The 23,714-nt window shown below is 41.7% G+C and overlaps 1 protein-coding gene across 1 annotated transcript in view; it reads left to right on the top strand.

Annotated features, from left to right (window-relative positions):
- Nucleotides 1-23,714, top strand: part of USP31 (ubiquitin specific peptidase 31) — a 148,956-nt gene that overhangs the window by 93,603 nt on the left and 31,639 nt on the right. Inside the window, exon 8 of the mRNA XM_007953193.2 lies at nucleotides 19,787-19,967. Within this exon, the coding sequence (XP_007951384.1) occupies nucleotides 19,787-19,967 (181 nt within the window). The remainder of the gene's footprint in view (nucleotides 1-19,786; nucleotides 19,968-23,714) is intronic.

The following is a 23,714-nucleotide window of genomic DNA, read 5'->3' on the forward strand; positions in this document are numbered from 1 at the left end:
CCAGTCACTCCTCAAAAGGAAGATGGGGCAATCTACTTCCGTAGTGATACTGCCTCGGAAACCCAAGGAGGGGTCGCTATGAGTCGGGTCCAACTTGACGGCACATAACAACAACAACAACAAGCAACCACATGAGTCAGGAGAAGTCTCCAGTTTGACTTCTGACCCACGGACTTGAAACTTGCCAGCCTCTGCAACTCTCTGAATCATTTCCTTAAGAAAAATTTCTCTCTCTCTCTCTCTCAAGCTTTGCTAGTTTTGCTTCTGTAGAGAACACAGCCTAATACAATTATCTCTTCACATTCTTGATAGTGTCCATTAATGCACAGAAGTTTTAAATTTTGATGACATACAGTTTATCTGTTGTTTTTTTTTTTTCCTGTTGTTGCTTGCTTATGCTTTTTGTGTTAATCTGAGAATCTGTTGTCTAAAAGAATCTCCTGAAACTTCATTCCTGTTTTCTTTTAAGAGTTTTATGTTCATAGCTCTTGAATTTAGGTCACTGATCCATTTTGAATTTGTTTTTTTTATATGATGTGAGATATGGGTCCAACTTCATTCTTTTACATGTGGGGATCCAGTTGTCCCAGCATAATTTTTTGAACAGAGTATTTTCACCCATTAAGTGGATTTGGCACCCTAGTCCAAACCAATTGGCCATAAATGTATGGGTTTTATTTTTATTTTTGGACTCAATTCTAATCCACTGGCTTATATGGCTCTCCTTCTGTCAGTACCACATTATTTTGATTACTGGAACTTTTGTTTTCAAGTTGGGAAGTATCAATTTTCTTACTTTAATCTTTTAAGATTGTTTTGGCTCTTTGTACCCCTAGTAATTGGATATGAATTTGAGGATTGGCTTTTCTGTTGCTGCAAAAATGGTTTGTGGTGAAATGAGTTCTTTACTTGGCCTTTTGCCTTGCTTCTTTGGAAAAACAGTTTGGGAGATTTTTTTCTCCCACGCCCTGAGGGGTTACCTTTGCTCTAGTTCTTTGAAGAAACTACTGGAGGGAGGGAGCTTCCAGGTTGTTTTCTACCCCAAAATGTTCGTTATTTTTGTCTGGGTGGATTGACATTTCCTAAGTAAGTTGTAAACAACTTGATGATTTGATGCTTTTTGTCTGGACCTGGGTTGTAGTCTGCTCTGTGATTGGTTTGTTTTATGTACTTTGCATGGATTGGTCAACTTAACTGTACAGATAAAAAAAACCTGCACCCCCTCCTTGGGGTTCTGAGTATCTCTATGGAAATAGATTGCCCAATCTTCTTTCCGAGGAGTGGCTGTTAGGTTTGAACCACCAGGCTGCTGGTTAGCAGTCAAATGCCTAGTGGCTTGAAAATTCACCGAATAGGATTGAGTGACTTGTACGGATTATTTGGTTTGTACTCCTACTAGGAAGGCCATGCCTTGAAATTGACAAGGAGTTTGCTTAATATAAGTAACCAATCCCACGAAGATTTTTAGAGGCAAGGAGAGAAGAGAGAAGAAGAGAGGAGGTAAGGAACCTCCTGAAAGAAATCATAATGGTTGTAATGGTTATAATGGTTCTAACACTGAAGATGGTGAGAGGTCTGGAACAGGTCTGTCAGTGGCAGAGCTGGCACTGGTGGCAGAAAGCTGCTGCTAGGAAAGCAGCTAAGAGAGCTGAGCAAGCTGCTACACTGGCTATGAGCTGGGCCAGTTAGCAGTAGAGGCTGATGGTGGGGAGGTTGAAGGCAGAGAGGCTTGCACGGCAGAGAGGTGTTGTGCATGGCTGAAAGAACACTCTCCTGCCTCAGCTAAGAGAAAGACCTGTCTGCTAGCATGGCTGCAAAAAGAACTTCTCTGCTCATATGGCCAAGAGGCATGCCAGCAGCAGAGAGCAGATGGGAGAGCTGGTTGGAAACTGTCCTGCACTACAGAAGGGAGGAATGTGCTCTCTACCTCAGGGGAGCCTTCCACACCTCACCTATTTGCTTCCTGATCCTGATCCCAAGTTGTATCCTATTACTTTCCTAATAAGCCACGTAACTGTGAATATGGCCTGCAGGTTTTGTGTGCCCATTGCAGTGAATTACTGAACCTAACATAGCAGTAGAGAGTGCTGGGGGAGGGGGCGTGGCAGCAGCTGGTATCAGAAATGGTGAAGAATTTGGAGAATGGAGGCATGTCAGACCTCCACATCATAGAAACCAGCTTTATGCTGATCCTGATTCTTAACCCTTAGGAATCTAGATGAGTCTTGGCATTGGAACACACAGCTATTGGAATTTTAATAGGAATTACGTTGTATCTGTAGATCACTTTGGATAGAATTGACATCTTAATAGTACTAAGTCTTTTAATCCATGAACATGGGATGTCTTTCCAATTATCAGGGCTCCTGTAATTTCTTTTGGGAGCTCTGGTAGCATAGTGCCTGAGGCACTTGACTGCTAACCAGAAGGCTGGCAGTTCAAACCCACCAGCCACTCCTCGGAAGGAAGGTTGGGTGATCTATATCCATGGTGATACCACCTTGGAATCCCAAGGAGGGGTTGCTGTGAGTCAGGTCCTACTTGATGACACATAACAACAACATAATTTCTTTCAGCAGTGATTTATAGTTTTAGTATAAATATCTTTCACTTCTATGGTTAAATTTATTACTTGGTATTTTATTCTTTTATATGCTATTGTAAATGGGATAGTTTTCTTAATATCCTTTTTAAATTGTTCATTGCTGGTGTGTAGAAACACAACTGATTTCTGTTCGTAGAAGTTCTACTCTACAACTTTATTAAATTCATTTATTAGTTCTAGTAGCTTTCTTGTGGGTTCTTTGGGATGTTCTGTATATAGTATGCCATCTGTAAATAACAATAATTTTATTTTTTCTTTTCTGATTCTTTTTTCTTGCCTAAATGCACTGGCTAATACAGTACAGTGTTGAATAGCTGTGGTGAAAGTGAACATCCTTGTCTTGTTCTTGATCTTAGTTTCAGTTTTTCACCATTGAGTATGATAGTCACTGTGGGATTTTCAGATACCCTTTATCATGTTGAGGAATTTCATTTCTAATCTTAGATTGCTGAGTACTTTTCATGAAAGGATGTTAGATTTTGTCAGATGCCTTTTCTGTGTCAGTGCGATAGTCACGTCATTCTGTTCCTTTGGTCTGTTTATGTGGTGTGTCACATTGGTTTTCTTGTGTTGAACTACCCTTGTATTCCTGGGATCAGTCTCACTTGATCCTGATGTACAATCCTTTTAGTGTGCTGTTGGTTTAGTTTGCTAGTATCTTGTAGAGGATTTTTGCATCTATATTCGTAAAGGATATTGGTCTGTAGTTTTCTTTGCTTGTGATGTCTTTATCTGGCTTTGCTATTTGGGTGACGCTGAGGAAGTATTCCCTACCCTATTTTTTTTTGAAGAGTTTGAGAAGAATTGGTGCTAATTCTTCTTTAAATGTTTGGTAGAATTCACAGTGAGGGCATCTAGTCTGGAAGTTTTCTTTGATTACTGTTTGACTCTCCTCCCACGTTATAAAACCAAACTCATGGCTGTTGAGTTGATTCTGACTCATAGGAACCCCATTGGTTTCTAAGGCATTAAATCTTTATGGAAGCAGACTGCCTCATCTTCTTCATGCAAAGCAGCTGGTGGGTTCAAACCACCAACCTTTTGGTTGGCAGCCAAATGCCTTAACCACTCCACTGCCAGAGCTCTTTCCCTTGTTATAGGTCTGTTTAAAATTTCTATTTCTTTTCTAGCCAATTTAGGTATTTTGTATGCTTCTGGGAGTTTATCCATTTCATCTGGATTATTTAGTTGTTGATATACAGTTGTTCATGGTGCACCCACTCCTCACATAGTGACATGGTTAGGGTCTAAAGACCAAGTTATGATAACATTGGTGTTATGTGAGAGCTGGGGCCCATGCCTTGTCTTCAGTGCCAGTGTCTGGTCACTCACTGCCCATTTGGCACCCCAGTACATCTCCGGATGCATATGGTGCCGCACTCAGGCTTCTCTTTTCCCCCCATGCCTTCCCCGCCATTACAGAGCCTCCAGGAGTTGGGAGTAGTGGTGGTGGTTGGGTGTTGTCTGCTGCCTGCCCTAGGGGAGGACCCTATCACGTTCCACCTGCCTTGACCCTGCAGCCATGTGGCCCTGTTCCCTTCTCACTTTCTGCCTTTCAGCACTGACCTCCTTGGTACCTTCAGGCCCTTGCCAGCATCTCCCTGCCTGCCCCATTACCTTGCTTTGTCATGCTTTTTCCCTACACCTCTGTGGCTGGATTAAGATACTACAGACAAGCAAGAGAAGGCATCCCACAGCTGATTGGCTGCTGTCCCTCATATGGTCCTGTCTTTGCCAGGGCCTCCAGTATGTTGTTCAGGGTGACCTTTGGAGGGGGCCCTGGGCCCGGCTGCGGCCCTGTGTAGAGCCCAGACCATTGGAGATGCCCCTGAGAATTTTTCAAAGTTGTAAATGCTGAATATCAGATAAGATAATAAGGGAGGAGTTGATGTGTTCTCTTACAGTCCTTTCAATTTTTAGGTCTGTAGCAATGTTGCCACTTTTGTTTCTGATTTTAGTGTATTTCCCCCTTTTCACTTCTCTTGGGCAGTCTAGCAAGAGGTTTTTAAGTTTAGTTACTCGTTGCAAATTTTTGGCTGTTCCTTCAAATATTCTTTCTACTCCTTGCTTTTTCTCCTTCCCTTCTAGGACCTCCTTAGTACATACATTGGTCTCCTTAAAGGTATTTCACAGGAGCTCCGGTAGCATAGTGCCTAAAGGTACTTGACTGCTAACCAGAAGGCTGGCGGTTCAAACCCACCAGCCACTCCTCGGAAGGAAGATGGGGCAATCTACTTCCGTAGTGACACTGCCTCAGAAACCCAAGGAGGGGTCGCTATGAGTCGGGTCCAACTCGATGGCACATAACAACAACAAAGGTATTTCACAGGTCTCTTGTGCTTTGTCCATTTTTCTTTATTATTTTTTTCTTTCTTTACCTCAGACTATATAATTTCAATCACCTCATCTTCGGGTCTGCTTATTCTTTCTTCTGCCAGCTCAGATTTGCTGTTAAACCCATCTAGTGAATTTTAAATAGCAATAATTGTACTTTTCAGCTGCAGAGTTTCTGGTTTTGTTCTTCTTCTTTAATAATCTCTCTTTGTTAACATTCTCATTTTCTTCATACATAGTTTTCTTGATTTCTTTTAGTTCTTTGAGCATATTTTAAACCTTATCTTACCTTACATACTGCCGTCGAGTCGCATCTGACTGCTAGTGACCCCTTCTTGGGTTTCCAAGGCAGTATCATTACAGAAGTAGATTACCCAACCTCCTTTCCAATGAGTGGCTGGTGGGTTTGAATCGCCAACTTTCTGGTTAGCAGTCAGATGCTTTAAGCACTATGCTACCAGAGCTCCCATATTTAAAACAGTTGTGTTAAAATCCATTTATATTAAGTTTGATATCTAGTCATTGTCTTTTTTTTTTTTTTTTTTTTTAACATTTATTCAGTTTTGTGATCAGACTATTACATGGGTGCAGGAAAACAAACAAACAAACATTAAAACCCTTGGTTGGAATGCTTTATACTTTCCACAGAACAGAAACTAAAATAACCTGTTATATAATTAGTCACAAATACAGTTCTCGAGTTTTTGCACATACACGTGAGTATTTGTCTAAAGCTTGTCTTCTTTGTAGCAGCTAGGCCCTGCCACCACTGGGCTTGGCTGAGTTCACAAATCTGTAGCTTCCCTGTCACTTCTCCATTTCTCCTCACCTGCTAAGCTTTGTTTTCTGGCAGTCATTAAAACCTACTACTTCCATAGCTACTGCTGCTGCTTGAACCACCATAGCTACCTTGGTTTCGTTGTCTGGCAAAGTATTGGCCTCTACCACCATAAGAGCCAGAGCTTTTGCCTCCAGAGTTTCCTCCCTTCATGGGTCCAAAATTTGAAGATTGTTGTAACTGCCAAAATCATTGTAGCTTCTGCCACCTCCAGAATTGCTTCCGTCATTACCAAGTCCATTATAACGATCTCCACTGCCTCCATATCCACCACCACCATGGCTGCCACCAAAGCCACCACATCCACTGAAGTTTCCTCTGCGACCAAAGTTGTCATTCCCACCAAAACCACCTCCGTGGCCACCACTAAAATTTCCAGAGCCACTTCAACCTTTTTGGCTAGAAGAGTCACTGGCCATCTCTTGCTTTGAGTCACTGGCCATCTCTTGCTTTGAAGGGGCTTTCTGTCCTTCACAGTTGTGGCTGTTCATGTATGGTATTTCTGAGGACAATTTTATCTACAGAGTCACGGTCATCAAAAGTTACAAAAGCAAAGCCCCTCCTCTTGCCGCTGCCTCGGTCGGTCGTGATTTCAGTCACTTCAATTTTCCTGTAGTGTTCAAAACAGTCTCTCAGGTGATGTTCTTCAGTGTCTTCTTTAATGCCCCCAACCAAGATCCTTTTCACAGTTAAGTGGGCACCTGGTCTTTGAGAGTCTTCTCATGAGACGATTGTCTTTGGTTCCACAACTCTTCCATCTACCTTGTGTGGCCTTCCATTCATGGCTGCATCCACCTCCTCCACAGTAGAAGAAGTGACAAATCCGAGGCCTCTGGAGTGCTTGGTGTTTGGGTCTCATTACCACACAGTCTGTGAGCATTCCCCATTGCTCAGAATGGCTCCTCAGACTCTCATCTGTTGTTTCAAAGCTCAACCCTCCAGTGAAGAGTTTTCGCAGCTGTTTGGGTTCTTTCAGAAACTGACTTAGACATGACGGCAGTGGATGGGAAAAAAAAAGGCTTTAATGACGCTTCCTCTGCGGAGTCCAGGGGCAGAAGGGAGTAAGCCACCCAGTGTATCTCGATGTCTGGTCTTCTTCACGGATGGTTTCTGTTGGTTTGTTTTGTTTCTTATGGTTTTTTTTTTTTGTTGTTGTTGTTGAAATTGGGACATTTGTATAGTATATTATGGTGGTTCTAGAACTCAGGTTCTCCCTTTCCAAATAATTTTATATAGTTTTTTTTTTCCCCCCCTGTTTCTTCCTTTATCCTCTCCTCTGTTTATCTATTGTTGAAGGCTGTGGTAGTCCTTTAGCTTAGTGACTTTTCCAAACTATTTTTGCAGAAAGAAATGGAAGAAAAATGTTGAGGGGAACAGTTCTTACATAATGGGTCTATGCTGGGCAGTCCTTGACCAGGCTTACATTTAGAGATCCACTCAAGGACAAAGTTTAGGATTACCTCAAGTCTTTCTGGGCATTCATCTTACCCTGGGCTTGTGTGGCTTCCTCCCAAATTATACATACTTGGGTATGTGTAAATGCCCCAGTTTCCCAAGGAAATTCTCTCCCTAGGGCTTTGACCGTGGCATCTTAGTCGCGTTCTTTTGCCCCCAGTAGCCATGGGCTCCTCACTTTCCCTTAATGTGCCTCTGGCCATGCCTGCTGCTGTCCCACCCTGGGTGACCTCCAGTATGGACTAAACAGAGACACGGGCTTTGCTTTGGTCCTTTAGGAAGTCACTGGAGTGTTTTGAATTGACAAACACCCTACCTTGTTAGTAAAGTATGCATTGCTCCACCCAGAACAAGGGACTGAGATCTCAGTCTGGAGATGTGGCTGCTGCTTTGAGCCAGCTGCTGAGTGAAAGCAGGAGTGCTCATTAAGTCAGTAACAAAAAAAAGTCTCAACGTCTTTCTGCCTTTCTGACAAGCTTTGTGCCTCGTGCCATATTTCCTTGACTGTTCACCAGGCTTCCAACAAGGCCAGTGCTGTCATTTTCTGCTTATTTTCAAAACGTTTTCTGCGAGAGGATGGGAGCATGGAGCTTTTCACCCTACCATCTTGATTTTAGTATCCTAAACTTTTCTTAACCCACTTCCTATTGGTGCCTGTTTCTGCTGGTGAGGCTGCCCTGTTAAACTATCTTATCCTCTCTTTTTATCACCACTGCTCTCTGTTCACATCTTTGTTATCTTTTATCCTAAGCACTTGATTTTCTTGGTTCCAGTCAAATTCCCATTTCCTTTATGACCAATAGTGATCTTTCTGAACTCCAAATCGGGACGGGTTCCTCTGTCTCTAACATTTGGCCTTTTTCTGCCCATGGCACAAAGTTCACGCTCTTTGGCTCTTACTGAGGCCAGTCATGCTCTGTATATTTCTTGTATATAACACCGCCTTCTCTGTTCAGGTTTACCTTAAAGCTACTTGCATTCACCAGTCACATGTGTGTATGTATGTGTTTTAATACTTCTTTGTTATTTCCCCTACTCTACCCTGTGACTGTTTTAAGCATTTTTTAAAGGAACCTCTCCCAAACTTATTCAGATAGTAAAGTTGTGCCACCACCACACCTAATCAATATCTCTATTATCATACTATAAGGAGCTCTGGTGGTATAGTGGTTAAGGCATTTGGCTGCTAATCAGAAGGTTTGTGGTTCAAACCCACTAGCTGCTCTGCAGAAGAAAGATGAGGCAGTCTGTTTCCATAAAGATTTACAGCCTTGGAAACCCAGTGGGGCTTGCTATGAGCTGGAATCAACTCAATGGCAGTGAGTTTGGCTTTTTAAGTTTATCATCATACTGTATTCTCTTTTTTTTGTTTATTTGTTTGCTTATTGGTGTCCTCCTCATTAAAAACAAAACAAAACACCAAAGTCACTGCCATCGAGTCGATTTGACTCATAGCAACCCCTCCTTGGTTTCTGAGTCAGTATCTCTATGGAAATAAATTGCCCAGTCTTTCTTCTGAGGAGTGGCTGGTGGTTTTGAAATACCAGCCTTCTGGTTAGTGGTCAAATGCCTTAGACACTACGTGACCAGAACGCCTTCTCATTACAACAGGAAATTATGTTCTTAATGCTTAGCACTTAGCAGGTGTTCAGTAATGAATAAAAGTGTTAATAAATACATTTAAAGACATAAAAAATAATAGAAGACAGACATCTCAAAGCTGGTTCCTGAAGGGGAAAAGAGTGCATCTAATAAGGTAGTCAAAACTTCTGTAATTCTAATGAAGAAAAAAGACATTTATGCTGACAGTATCTGTGTACTGAGTACACAAATATAAGATGGTTTTTGCCTATGAGGAGGTTCTGTCTTAAATTCGAATAGTTAGAAATACGATACAAAAAGAACTTAACTCTAATAGTTAGAAATAGGATACAAAAAGAACTCAACTCTACCAGGAAAGTAGATGGTGCTCAGTCCCACTGTCAACCACCCAGAGGGGGATCGGTGTAGGAAATCCAGGATAGAGTGGGAGAACAATGTGGAACAAAACTCAAAATCATAAAAAAAGACCAGGTTTGCTGGTCTGATAGAGCCTGGTAAGACCCCTGAAACTATGGCCCCTAGTTACCCTTCAGGTCTGAACTGAACTCAACTCCTGTGGCTGCCAGCCAAACAGTAGACAGACATATGGGGAAATATTTACATTAGGTAGATACACTCCTTGGAGTAATCAATCATGGGAGAACGGAAAGGCAGTGTTTGCATAGGGAGATAGCTTGGGGGCAGGAGTGCATGGGAGGGAAGAGGTCACTACAGGGAGGAAGTGGGAAGAAAGCTGTTATATTGTGGGGAATTGGCAGTCAATGTCCTGAATAAAATGTGTATGAACTGCTGTGTGGAAAATGAATTTGTTCTGTAAACTCACCCAAATCACAGTAAAATTAAAAAAAAAAGTTCTAAGAGCCAACATTTTACTTAAAGGATACATAGCAAAAGCAATTTAAAAACTAAGATTAAAAAAAAAGCTTCCTGAGACTTCTGGTAAGATGGAGGAATAGGCAGACAAGCTACACAGACCCTTTTCAACAAAGAAAAGAGAAACCAAGTGAGAGAGATACAGAAGATAATCCTGGAGCCTTGAACTTTGAAAGGAAGTGTACAGAAGTGGATTAGGCACCAACTAGTTGAAAACAGTGAGTACAAAGATGGTCAGAGCAGTGGACTGTCAGCTACTCTGATAAGACTAACAGCCTGAATATTTCTAGGTGGTGTTGGGACCTGAGAATTGACCTAAAGATCAGCCCTGGTTGCCAGGGCTGCAGGGACGACTGCGCTGGTGGCCTTTGACTAAGAAGGGAAACAGCAAGGAGGGAGGCAACCTGAGCTGTGGACTTTCCGCTGTCTGGAGGGTGCAGGCTTTTAATTGTTTATAAGCAGTGGCCATTTTGGATATTTAAAGTGACTGAGGGTGCACCCATTTTGAGTGTTTATAAGTGGTGGCCATTTTGGATATTTAAAAGTGACCGAGGGTGCAACCATTTTGAATCTTTACAAGCAGCTGCCATTTTGGATTTTGAAGTGACAGCATTCTCATTTGGATTCCAAGGATGTAAGCATAGGCTCTGTTTGCCAAGGATGGCAGGGACATATAGGAGGCTGACAATGGGAAAGGAGACAGGTGGTGAGTGTATAAGTGCTGCCAACTAGTGAATAGAGGAGTATAGCACAGTACCCTGCTTACGTAGATAACATACAAATAAAACAAAACTAAAATCATGGGCAAGTCACTTCAACATATAATCACCAATTAAATATAAACACAAAAACATCATAATGCCTTGGAGACAACAGAGCATCACAGTCCACACAAAGAAGCAGGATAAAGCAGGAGAAATAAGGGACCAGGATACAGACCCAAAACACATCCCTGAGGAAGGCACAGTATTGGAACTCCCTGATAAGGAATTTAAAAGAATTATATTTAGGTACCTTCAACGAATTGAGAGATAAAGGAAAACCCTAGAACAATTTTGAAAGACAATACAAGAACAAAATGACAAAATAAATGAAAAATTAAAAATGATACAAAATCTATGCATAGAAATCCAGAAGATTAATACTACATTTTCAGAAAGAGATAAGACATTGAATGGGTAAAGGAGTAGAATAGAATCAATGGAAGACAGAATTAGTGAGATTGAAGACAAATACTTGAATACTGCTTTGGAAAGGGATCAGTCAGAAAAAGATCGAAACAAAATGAAGAAAGCCTAAGGTTCATGTGGGGTATCATCAAAAGAAATAACCTACATGTAATTGGAATTCCAGAATAGGAAGAGACAAATAAAACCACTGAGAAAATTGTCAAAGAGTTTTCGGGACAGAATTTTCCTGGTATTATGAAAAATGAGAATATATCCATTCAAGAAGTCCAGCAAACCCCAAAGAGGATACACTCCGAAAGAAAATCACCCAGACATACCATCATCAAACTCACCAAAACCAAAGACAAAGAAAGAATCATGAGAGCAGCATGGGAAAAACGAAAAGGTACCCCCAAGGGGCAACCAATAAGACTAAGCTCAGACTTCTTGGCAGAAACCATGCAGACAAGAAGACAATGGGATGGTATATTTAAACCATGAAAGAGAAAAGTTTCCAACCAAGAATTACGTACCCAGCAAAATTGTCCCTCAGATATGATGGTGAAATTGGGACATTTTCAGATAAGCAGACATTAAAGGAATTTGTTAAAACCAGACCAACCTTATAAAAGATGCTAAAGGGAGCCCTTTAGACCAAGAAGCGACAACAGCCAACAACAACTGACCATTAACACACATGATGATATAACCCAGAAACCAACCCAGCTATGGAAGTATCCAAAGTAAAGAAGCCTCCAAGATTATAAACAGGAAACCAGAGACATCAATTGACAAATGAGGACAACTACAAACCAAAAAAAAAGGAAAAAGTGTGTAGTTACAGAACTTCTAAATGGTAGGGAAGTCAAGAAAACTACAAGATAGAACAGACTGTTCCAAACTTGGGAAGAAAACTGTAACTCATAGGGTAACCTCAAAGAAATATGACAAACCTTCACATCAAAAAAGGGGACCAGCACAAATATTTAGCAAACACTAAAACAGTAGCAACGAAGGAAGTGATAACACGACTCATAAACAAAACAAGAAAGAGACGACTTCCTGCTGCATTTCTCCTATTTAATATCATCTCGACTGTTCTGGCCCATGCAGTAAGACACCAAAAGCAGTGAGTCAAAGACTAAAGGAAATAATTAATCTAAAGGACTCACGGGCCACAGGCACCACAGCCTCCACTACCTGGATAGAGAAGAACTAGAGGGTGCCCAGCTGCCACTACTGACCACTCTGGTCAGGATCACAATAGGAAGTCCTGGACAGAGAGGGGAGACACAGAAATGTAGAACAAAATTCAAAATTCAAAATCTTTTTAGACCAGACTTACTGGTCTGGTGAAACAAATCAAAAAAACAAACTCACTGCCATCGAGTTGATTCTGACTCATAGCATCTCCCTTTGGGTTTCTGAGGCAGTAAATCTTTACAGAAACAGATTGCCCAGTCTTCCTTCTGTGGAGTGGCTGGTGAGTTTGAACTGCCAGCCTTATGGTTAGCAGTCAAATGCCTTAGGCACTGTGCCACCAGAGAGCGGTGGAAAACCTCTGAGACTGTGGCCCGTAGACACCCTTCAATCTTGGAACTGTACCTACCCCGAGTATCCACTTTCAGCCAAACAATAGATGGGCCTATAAAGTGAATAACAACACCAGGGAGAAAGGTACCCCTCACTACCGTCAACCATACAAGGCCAAAAGGGCAGCATTTGCCCAAAAACAAAGCTCTGAAGGCAGGAAGGGGCAGGAAAGAAGGACAGTTGGAAATGGAGGGCACAGGAAGTGGGAAGAGTTACTACATTGAGGAGATTGCAGCCAATGTCATGAAAAAATGTGTATAAATTGTTGAAAGGAAAACTAATTTGCTTTTTGAACTTTCACCCAAATGGCAATTGGGAAAAAAAAAAAAAAGCAAGCATTGAGGATTAAATATTGTTTCATGGTAGTGATTATTAGACCAGTAGCTGGGAGTTATATCTCATTTACTTAAGTATGAAACAGATAAAATAGTTTTCAGTTTAAAAGCAGTCTGCTAATCAGAGATGAAAGGAGCAGGAGAATGGTGGAGAAGAAGGTGACCTTCCCTTTTGGAGCAGACTTGACAGGACCAGACCATGGGAACGTACTGATTGAATTTGGGAGCCTTTAATTGCCTCAACTCTGTTAAATCTTAATTTGGCCAATCAGCAATAATGATGTGGAGACCTATTTGTTAAGGTTGTTCTGAACCCAGACTGCACATTAGAATCATCCGAGAATCTTAAAAGCCACAAGAAAAACAGATTCCTGGAACCTACCTTAGATCAATTAAATCATTATTTCTGGGGCCTAGGTTTTGGTCTTCAAAAATATTAAAGAAAAAAAAAGCTCCCCAGGTGACTTAAATATGCTACCAGGATTATTCACCGCTGGCTTAAGAGGAAGATTGAAAACAAAAGAAAGACTTTCAACACAGTTCTCTCCTCCATTCTTTAGTTTCAAATAATGTCTGGCTACTCTTGGTTATCATCTTAAGGTTCATTTTAGAATAATTTTGGCAGGTTTCCATAGTGATACTGTTAGAAATGGGTTAAATGTACAGATTTAACTGGAAGAGACTCTGCCTCTTTCTAGTACTGTGCCTTCCTCCTCAACAGCAAGGCGTCTCCACTTATTCAGGCCTTTGATGTTCCTTAGGGAGGTTTTCTACTTCCGTAGTGATACTGCCTCTGAAACCCAAGGAGGGGTCACTATGAGTCGAGTCCGAGTCCGTCCGACTCGACGGCGCATAACAACAACAACAGGGAGGTTTGGAGGCTTTTGACGTCTGGATCCCACCCATTTCAAGATTATTCCCAGATGTTTTGTTGTTGTTGCTTGGAGTCTCTGCTCCATTATGTGTTTTGACCAGGTGCTACTGATTTGTAGAAAGTTACTGATTTTTGTGTAGTTATTTAAAAGTTAATAATTATAGCAAACTCTTATCTGCTGATTGCTGCTGGTCGTCTTGGTGTTTCTGGAGAATCATGTCTGCAAATAATGATAAATTTACTTCTTATTCTCTAGTAGTGATCGTTTTATTTTTTACTCTGGTCTTACTGCATTTGCTAGCAGTTCTAGAACCTTGATGGATTAATGAATGATGGGAGGCAGCATTGCCTTCTTTTCTGAAAAGGTTTTTGATAAACTGCATCAAGATGATGATGATGATGTTTTTTGAGTGCTTTCTATGGGCCATGCAGTATTCTATATACTTCACATGCATCAACTTAATTCTCACACTAAGTCTAGGAGGTAGGTGCTGATATTATTGCTGTATTTCTGATGAGGGAATCTGAGACAGAGTGAGGTTGAGTACCATGTCCAAGGTCAGCTAGCAAGTGGTAGAAGCAGAATTGAGGCAGTCTGGCTTCAGAACCTATTCTCCAGTTAGTTTGAGTTTGAGTTTTGTTGACTTCCCACTAAGAAAGATGTTGATTTAGCCCTATTTCCTCTTCCTCCTGGAATTAATAGTTTTTTTTTTTTTTTTGGTACAGTTTGCTTGTTTATCTGCTATAATTTTCTTTGTATTTTCACAGATTCATCCCAGAACCTCTTAGTTGTCTTAGACAGTCAGTATTTTAAGACATTCAAAGCATTAAGTAATCTATTAGTTTAATCATCAAGTCTTCTGCTCTGCATAGTCAGGGCTGATTTTCTCTGTGCTGGTATATAACCATCATCCAGGGAATTCCTGTCACTCTTTCCTGTGCTGAATCTTTGTTTCCTGTAATTTCCCACGTTCTTGCTTGTTTTGATTGAGCACATCCTCCAGTAGCTTCCTGAGAGATGTTGCCCAGGGGAGGTAAATCGAGCATTTGAAAGTACCTGTGGTCTGTCTCATCCTGGATTGGAAATTTGGGCAGGAATAACATTCTAGGTTGCATGTGGTTTTCTTTCAGAATTAGAAAGCCATGATCTCATTGCCGTCTGTTCATTTCTGATTCTGAAGTCTGACGCCATTCTATCCCTATTCGTTTGTTTGTAACTGTTCTTTTTCTCTTTTCTCTGAGGGAGCTCTCAGTACCTTCTCTTTATTCTCAGTGTTTTGGAGTTTCCTGATAATGTACCTGGGAGGGCGGCCTCTCCCCCTGCTGTGCTGGCTCCTCAGTGACCTCTTTCAGCCTGGAAGCTATGTCCTTTAGTACAGGAACGTTTCTTGAATTATTTAGTTGGTAGTTTCTTCTGTTCCTCCCGCTTTCTCTCTCTTAAACTCTGTCGTTTGGGTGATGGAATTCCTGGATTGATGCTCTAATTTCCTTATTTTTATTCCTCTGTTTTCCAATTCTGTCATTTTACTTTACTTTCTCAGAGATTTCTTCCACTTTACATCCAAACCCTCTGTTGAGACTTGACTTTCTCCTGTCATATTTTTAAGTTCTGAGAACTTCTCTGGGGGAGTTGACTGCATTGCTTTGTTTTTGTTTCATTATAGTGCCTTGTTTCTGTTCTGTAGTTGTGGCGTATTTTCTTCTTATCCTCTTTCTGAGGTTAGTAATGGTGGTTTTTATGAAGTTTTCACCTCTAGTTTCCTCCACTTGTTCCCTTCCTCTCTCTCCTTCCCCTGTTTGTTTTGGTGTCGTCATTCATTGGAAGCCGTTCTTAGGTAAACCTGTTCCTGTTTAAGTGATGGAGCCTAAGAAGTTGAGAGGCACCTGTGGTGCTTGAGTGGGGCTTCCTGACTGTCAGCTTCACTGCAGGATACTCTGGACCATCCAGTATCTTCAGGTCTTTCTTGGGCTGGTCACATTTCCTGAAGGAGAGTGGCTCCTCTGCTTTCCTTGTTGGAGGGTGATGGCCTGGTTGCCAGCACCCTGGGAGCTGAGTTGGGAAGGGGCCTGATTTGTTCACCTATCCTGCTCAGTCCACTGCCCTCATCTTCACCAGCGCCTGGGTCCTCCAGCCCAGAGCTCCCTGTTTTGCCTTTGCTGGTATGGAGAGGAGCATTCTGGTAGCACTGTGTCAGGGAGGAAATGGAGGTGTTTGCTTTTTAAACAGTCTTTCAGCCAGTCCTTGTTTTGCCGCCTCTTTTCTGTTCACCTCTTACTTCCAGAGGCATCTGATATTTCTAGTTTCTGAACCTTTTGGAGATTGTATATATTGGGCAAGGAGCTCTGGTGGCACATAGTTAAGGCATTTGGGTACTAACCAAAAGGTCAGTGGTTCAAACCTATCAGCCACTCCACGGGAAAACGATGAGGCAATCTGCTTCCGTAAAGCCTTGGAAGCCCAATGGGCCAGATTTACTCTTTCCTGTAAGGTTGCTGTTGTTATGTTATTTGCCGTAGAGCAGGCCCCAACTCATAGCAACCCCTCCTTGGGTTTCCGAGGCAGTATCACTACGGAAGTAGGATTGCCCAACCTTCCTTCTGAGTGTAAGGTTGCTAGGAATTGGAATTGACTTGATCGCATTGTTGTTTTTTTTTGGTATATTGGACTTGCCACTACCAGCTCAGATCTCATTTTGCTTCATTCTGCTCATATCTTAATTATTATTTGGTGAATAGTGTATTATTAGGAAGTATAGCTGGAATTCTCCTTAGAGGGGAGAATGGCCAGACTTCATCTCTCATGCTGTGGTCATGTTGTCAGAAGAGATCAATTCTTGCAGAAGGATATTGTGCTTGGTAAAGTAGGGGGTCAGTGAAAAAGGAGAAAACCTTCAATGAGATGGGTTGACACAGTGGCTGCAACTGTGGGTTCAAACATGGCAATGATTGTGAGGATGGCAGAGGACTGGGCAGTGTTTCATTCTGTTGTACACAGAGTTGGTATGAAACAACTACAGGATACTCTGAGTCATCTAGTATCTTCAGGTCTTAGTACTTGAGTGGGGCATCTGACAACAGTAAGTGTTACTATTTCAGTTTTCATTCTCTTGCAAATGATTTCTTTTCTCCTGTCTTTTCCTACTACGCCGAAATTCTCAGGAGTTGGCACCACATTTTGCATCATCTTTGTGTATCTAGCAGTTCAGCATAGTGCCTGATGGGCAGCAAAGTCAGTTTGCTTAACGCAAAATTTTCCCCAATGCCTCTTCCCACCCCAGTTGCTTAGGGTTACCACTAAGTTTGTATTTGGAAGTTAATTTGGTGAGGACCAAAGGTTTTCAAATTCTAGCCAGAGTTCTTTGTTGCAGGAATATACCACTTACTCAGTATATGTTAATCTCTGTGCTAAAGGCTTTACAAATATTTTTTCAATATGTATGAGGCTACTACTCTCCCTACTTTATGAATGAAGGAGCTGAGACTTGGAGAGTTTCAGTAACTGGCCAGGGTCATACAGCTGGTAGTAAGAGTCCATGATTGGAACACAAAGTGTGGTTTCTGTGTGGTTGTGTGGCACACCCTCCATCTTGTTGGTGATCCTGATCACTTCAAAGAGAACGGGTTTTCCTTACCTCTGCCAAGAACCTGGGAAGTGAGTCACTTGTTGTCTCAAATTCAGATTTCTATTATTTGTATTTTCTCATACCATAGTTTAAAAGTTTATGAAGTTGCTAAAGGGACAGGGAAGTGGCATCTTCTGACCTCCTCTAACTCCACAAGAGGAAGATAGAATCACCATCAGCAGCCCAAGGCTTGTTCTTAATGAAGCCAGACATGCCACCACCCTCCAGCCCTCTTACCAGACTTAACACCAACTGTCCCTCCTATAGCACCCACCATCTCTCTGCTTGGTTTCATAATGCACTGCAGTGGTCACACAGAACTCACAGGTTATGGGGTTTTTAGGAAAGCAGCATGCTACAATTCAAATTCAGGAATGTGCTCAGGATACAGTTTTGGTCAGGACAGTCTCCCCTCTGCTGTGCCTTTAGACATGCCTCTCAGGTCCTTGGCCTCTCAGCCTGGCCTCTGCTTCTGTGAGCCAGGCAAGCCTGTCACTCTGTTTCGTTCCTCTTGGTTCCACTGCTGCCATCTCGCAGTCGAGCATCTCTCTCAGCAGCACATCTCTCTCTCAGTAGTGCATCTCTCTTAGCAGCATGCTTCTCTCTTAGGGATGTCTCTCCCTCCCTCCCTCCCTCCCTCCCTCCCTCCTTCTCTCTCTCTCTCTTTCTCAGAAGTGTGTCTCTCTCAGCCAGCAGTGAGAGATACTTTTCTGCCTCTGTTGTTGTTGTTGTTATGTGCCGTCGAGTCGGCCCCGACTCATAGCGACCCCTCCTTGGGTTTCCGAGGCAGTATCACTACGGAAGTAGGATTGCCCAACCTTCCTTCCGAGGAGTTGGCTGGTGGGTTTGAACCGTCAGCCTTCTGGTTAGCAGGCAAGTGACTTAGCCACTATGCTACCAGAGCTCCCTTTTCTGCCTCTAGGAAGGCTCACTTTAAGTCTGGCAGAGTGACAAAACTAACCAGTCCCAACATCAGAATTCTACACAACTGAGAGAGAGTGAACTTCCTAGAAGGTTACTTCATGCTGCTCCAACAGAAATACCCCAGGTGGATAACAATTGGGAGTTTAAATTGCGTGGTCCCACCCAGTAATCCTCCGATGGGAGTTCCAAAGACTGTGGCTAGAAAAGCCATACCATGTAATTTACTATACTGCAGAAATAAAATCTGCTTCCCTTTGTTTTGTAATTTCTTCATGATGCTTAAGCTTAAAAAATCATCTTTCTTCTGGTAGCTTGAGGATTCAGGTTTTCCTCACTTTAGTTTCTGTGTATGTGTGTTTTAACTCTAATTTATTAGGAATTTATTTTGGTACCAGCCTTATATTTGTCATTTTAAATTGGTGTTTTGCTGATATACCTAAATAGGTTCAGCAAGTTGTACATTACCGGATATTTGGATATTTAGTTATTGCCAGAATTCTCCTAGGAATACTTATGTGTAAGCTGTTTTTTATTTTATTCTTTTCCTGGTGGTCATATTTTTTGGGGGTGGCAGAAGTGGTGAGGTCTCTTTCTTCTCCTGTTGAGATACCATTGCCTTGAGCTGTGTTTCCAAGGATGAAAATCTTGATCACAGGGAATGAACAACCATATATTTCAGCATATCTGGAACGCCTACTAGTACAAGGCATTGTGATAGTTGGTGAATTACTGGGAAGCTCTGATTGTCCTGTGTTGGGGCATTTCTGAAGAAATGATTTTCAACAACCAGTTCCACGCCTAGCAAACCTACATTTTGTTCACTTTAATGTAGGTTGATCCAGTCTAGTTGATTGTATTAAAGCTGGCATGTTCTTATAATTGCTCTGGGTGGAGTAAGGGTAGTTATCTTTTGTTGCCTATAAATCTCTTTCTTTAATTAGGGAGAAGAAACTGCCATTGAAAAACTGAAGATCCATTCATATTTACTTGTCTTTATTTTTAAAAAGTTTTTTTTTGATTGCTGTTGCATGGGCTCACTGTAAATTTATTCTGGTAGATCATCTCAACAAACTTGCCCTTCTAAAACTATCTAATGTTTACTGAAATGAAGAATTTTAATTTTCAGTTTTAAAAATAGGTAAGGAGCTCTGGTGGCGCAGTGCCTAAGGCATTTGACTGCTAACTAGAAGGTTGACAGTTCAAACCCACCAGCTTCTCTGAGGAAGGAAGATGGGGCAATCTACTTCCATAAAGATTTACCACCTTGGAAACCCAGAGGGGGTTGCTGTAAGTCGGAATCGACTCAATGGCAGTGAGTTTCATTTTGTTTCGAAGAAGCCTAAATAAAGCTAGGTTAAAGAAAATAAGGGCTGCTGAAGAAATTATTAGAGGCTAGATGGGAAATCTCAAGACAGCACTCTCTCTCTTTTTTTCTTTTCCTGATTGTAGTTTAATTTAGGTATTGTGACACCTTACTTTCTCTATTGTGTAAATTTCTTTGTAATGAATGAATAAAAAGAATGTTGAAGAGAGAAAATAACAAGTTTTCATTCTATTTCAGGAATTCTTTTGAACAACAACCTGAACCACTTGAAATTTGGCTTGGATCACCATAGACTGCCTTCCCCTACGCAAACAGCAGCAAAGCAAGGGAAAATAGACTTGCCTTCCACGAGAGCGGGAGGTGACAAGATTGTTCTTTTGGTGTGTAATCGAGCCTGCACTGGGCAGCAAGGAAAAAGGTAAAAACCAAGTGTTTTTTCCAATAAGTATTAAGATGTTAGAAGTCTAAGAGTTTAAATGCTTTTAAAAAGTAGGGGTGAAAAGTCCTTATTTTCAGTACTTCATTTTTGATTCTGCTGTTTAGAAAGATGTGTAAGTTTCTGTTGTTGCTGCTGAAGTGGGCTGTGTAATTGGAAGAATGCGCTCTGCGAAAGGCTTGCAGCTCGTCTGGTTAAAGACCTGTCCCTGCTTGTTCTCAGGGTGGGCTCTTCTGGGAGCTCTAGATCCTGTATCTGGTGCTTCCTCAGCAGTCCCCGTCCCCGCCCCCTCAAATTCTTAATATATCTACTTGAATTGTACAGTACCTCATACTTAGTCCCCAAGCTGAACTCATTATCTTTCCTTTTAAACCTGGCTCACCAGTATTTCCTGTCTTACCAAATGACACCACTGTTCGTTTAGCTGTACAAGCCAGAAACTTGTGAGTGGGATGTCTCTCTCAAATCTGTTTCCCTCTGTAAGAATTTATGGGAGTTTTAGAATACCTTTGAAAGTAACTTTATCAAAATAGTAATATAATCTGAGTAACAACAAGGAACAGATGAGGGATGTTTCAGGAAGAAAAAGCTCTGTTTCTGACACTTGTCAGGATAAATTTTATGTTAGCCTTTAAAATTTTTTTTTAAATTTATTGTGGCAAACAGTATATAATAAAATGTTTTCCATTTTAACCAGTATTTGAGGATATAGTTCAGTGACATTAATTACAATCACTGATGACCCATTTTTCATCACCTTTAACAAAAACTCAGCACCCTTTGAGTAGTGCCTACCATAGCCCCCTCCCAGCATTCCTGGAAGCAACAAATGAGCTTTGGCCTCAGTGCATTTTGTTTTACTCTCTAGATATTTTGTATAAGTGGAATCATGCAATAGTTGTCCTTTTGTGTCTTGTTTTATGCATCATGTTTTCAAGGTTCATCTACGTTGTAGCATATTGTAGAACATTGTTGCTCCTTATGTCCGAATAATACTCCATTTTCTGTCTGTATCAACCGTTTTGTTTATCTGTTTGTCTGTTGATGGATTGTTAGGTTGTTTCCACTTTCTGCCTGTTGTGAAAATGCTGTACTGACCTTAGTGTACATCTGTTTGTGTCTTTGCTTTCAAGTCAGTAAACCTGGAAGTGGCGTGGTGGCTCGGATGGTATAGCTCTCTCTAGATTTACTCTAGCTGGAGTTCAGTGAGCTTTTTGTATGTGTAAATTAGTATCTTTCACCAGATGTGGGGAAGTTTTTGGCCACTATTTCTTCAGATATTCTTTCTGCTCCTTTCTCTCTTGAGAAATACAGAATGTTGGTCTACATGATGGTGTCCCACAAGTCTCTTAGGCTCTGTTTACTTTTTTTCATTCTATTTTCTTTTTGTTCCTATCTCTTTAATGATTCTCTGTTTCTTTTAGTTCTCTGTTTATTTTTTCTTTTGGTTCTTTGAGCATATTTCATGTTGTTGTTTTAAAGTTCTTGTCCAGTAAGTTCATTCACTGGGCTTCCACGAAAGGTTTCTCTCACTTTAGTTTGTTCTTTTGGCTGGACCGTCCTTTTCTGTACTTTGTATACCCTGTTATATTTTCCTGAAACTAGGATATTTGAATAGTTTAATGTGGTGACCGAAATCAGTTTCTTCTCCTTCTCTAGGGTTGCTGTGTTTTTCTTTTAAATCATTAAAGGCTCATGTTCTCTGTTTGTTTGGTAGCTTCCCCTAACTATGTATTTTGCAAATGCTGCCTTGTTTAATGTGCATGAGATCTCTATATCTTAGCTGGCATTCAGTTAGTGTTTTAACGTAGATTTTTCTGAATGCCAGGGGAAGTATAAGGAAAAAAATGATACAAGGAAAAATTTCCCCTAGTGTTTGCCATCTGGCTCTGCCTGGGCCATCCTGTAGCACTTAGCTAAGTGTGCACTGGATCAGTCCAAGGTGAAAATGTGGGGTCTTCTCAGGTAATTGCTGCCTATACAGCTTGCCCTGAGCTTGCACGGGGCTTTCTCAGTCCCCTCTGGCTGCACCCTCCACAGTGCTTTTGAAAGCCTTAATTTCTGAAAGTCTGTCTGCAGCCTTTTCTTCTAGTCATTAGGGACCTATTGTATGCCTTGCTAGCACTCTTTAGCCCCATGCACCTACAGGCTCTTAAAGCCTTAGAATATTTGTGTTGTCCCTCAGTTCTTTGAGAGCTTGGACGCAGTCCAAACCAAGATTGAACACCTTGCTTCAGTCCTGCATCAGCCCCTAGGCAGGTTGGGACAGATAGAAATTTGCAAATAAAAGTCTACTCTGCTTCATGTAGAACCAGAAACCAGACTCCCTCTCCTGGTGTGTGAGCTGCCACTTTAAGATGGCCACACTGAGCTGGGAAGGGAAAGGGCATAGCCTTGTAGACAGCCAAAGCTTTCCTGCTGTTTGTATGTCACCTTTCTCTTGATCTAGTGTTTACTTGGTTGCCGGAACCTTTTGACTCTTCTCCAGAGTTCTGGCAAAGTTAGTTCTGCCAGTTTCTGCTTGTTTCTTATATTTTGGTGTTTTGTTGAGGGATGAGATACTTGCTGCCATCTTGCTCCAAACCCTGATGCTGATATCTTAAGAGTGAAAACGTTGTCATATGAAAAATAATCCCTGGATGATTGATGTGTGACTGACTGACTGATCGTGATTTATTTCAGATCACAGTAGTTTTTAGGTAGATAGCTTTGCTGTCAAGCAGTCGTGAGTGAGCTGCTTGATGGTTGTTTCTTGATCTTTGTGCCTCTTTCCTTCATTCACTTGCTCATTCATTCATTCATTTGACATTTATTAAGCATCTCCTGCTTTTTAGGCCTTGGCTGTGGTTCTTAGGTTCTAAGAACCCCACCATGTAAGTCCATCACATCACGTTTCTGCTGTCAGATACCTTATGGTCTGTTGGTGGAGACAGACCTGTAAGCAGACAGTATTTACAGCACAGTGTTGTTAGTGCTGTTGTTGGCATAACAAACCAGCAGTGTGTTTTCTAGGGAGGAGTACTCCGCTGGGGCTTGATAGGGATGAGTAGGAGGTAGCCTATAAGAAGGTGGGAAGGCTAATCTAAGCTGAGGGAGTTGCCTGCGAAAAATGGATATATGAAAGCAGGACACAGTCAGGACAGTAAATAGGGTTGAATGACTGGGGCTTGGGTGAGAGTTGGGCTGGGCGAATGGTTTTTAACCTTGGCTGTATATTAGAATGACGTGAGGTGCCCCTAAAAAACCTCAGTGCTCAGGCCACATACCAGACTGGTTACATCAAAATGTGTGTGGGTTGAACTTGGGTACTAGTGATTTTTTAAAGCTCCTTAGGTGATTTCAAGGAGCACAGATGGTTCATTGGTTAAAGCACTTGGCTTCCAACCTTAAGATAAGTGGTTCTAAACCATTAGCTGCTTCATGGAAGAAAGTTGAGGCAGTCTGCCTCGGTAAAGATTGATAGCTTTGGAAGCCCTGTGGGGCTATTCCGGTAGGGTGGCTATGAGTTGGAGTCACCTTGATGACACTGGGCTTAGTTTCGTTTGGTAGGTGATTTCAGTGTACAGCTGAGAACCGCTTTACTGTCTCTGATTCTCTTAATACCTGTCAGCCCAACACTGATACAGGAAGCATGGCATAGGCCAGATGGCTTCTGCCCTCGGGTAGGAGCTGACTGTCAGTGTTACTTCCTTGCCAGTGCCTTCCGAGTCATCAGAGATGACCAGGATA

Source organism: Orycteropus afer, unplaced genomic scaffold (assembly GCF_000298275.1).
Source record: "Orycteropus afer afer isolate SDZICR_OR568_19922 unplaced genomic scaffold, OryAfe1.0 scaffold00376, whole genome shotgun sequence".
Classification (NCBI taxonomy): Eukaryota; Metazoa; Chordata; class Mammalia; order Tubulidentata; family Orycteropodidae; genus Orycteropus; species Orycteropus afer.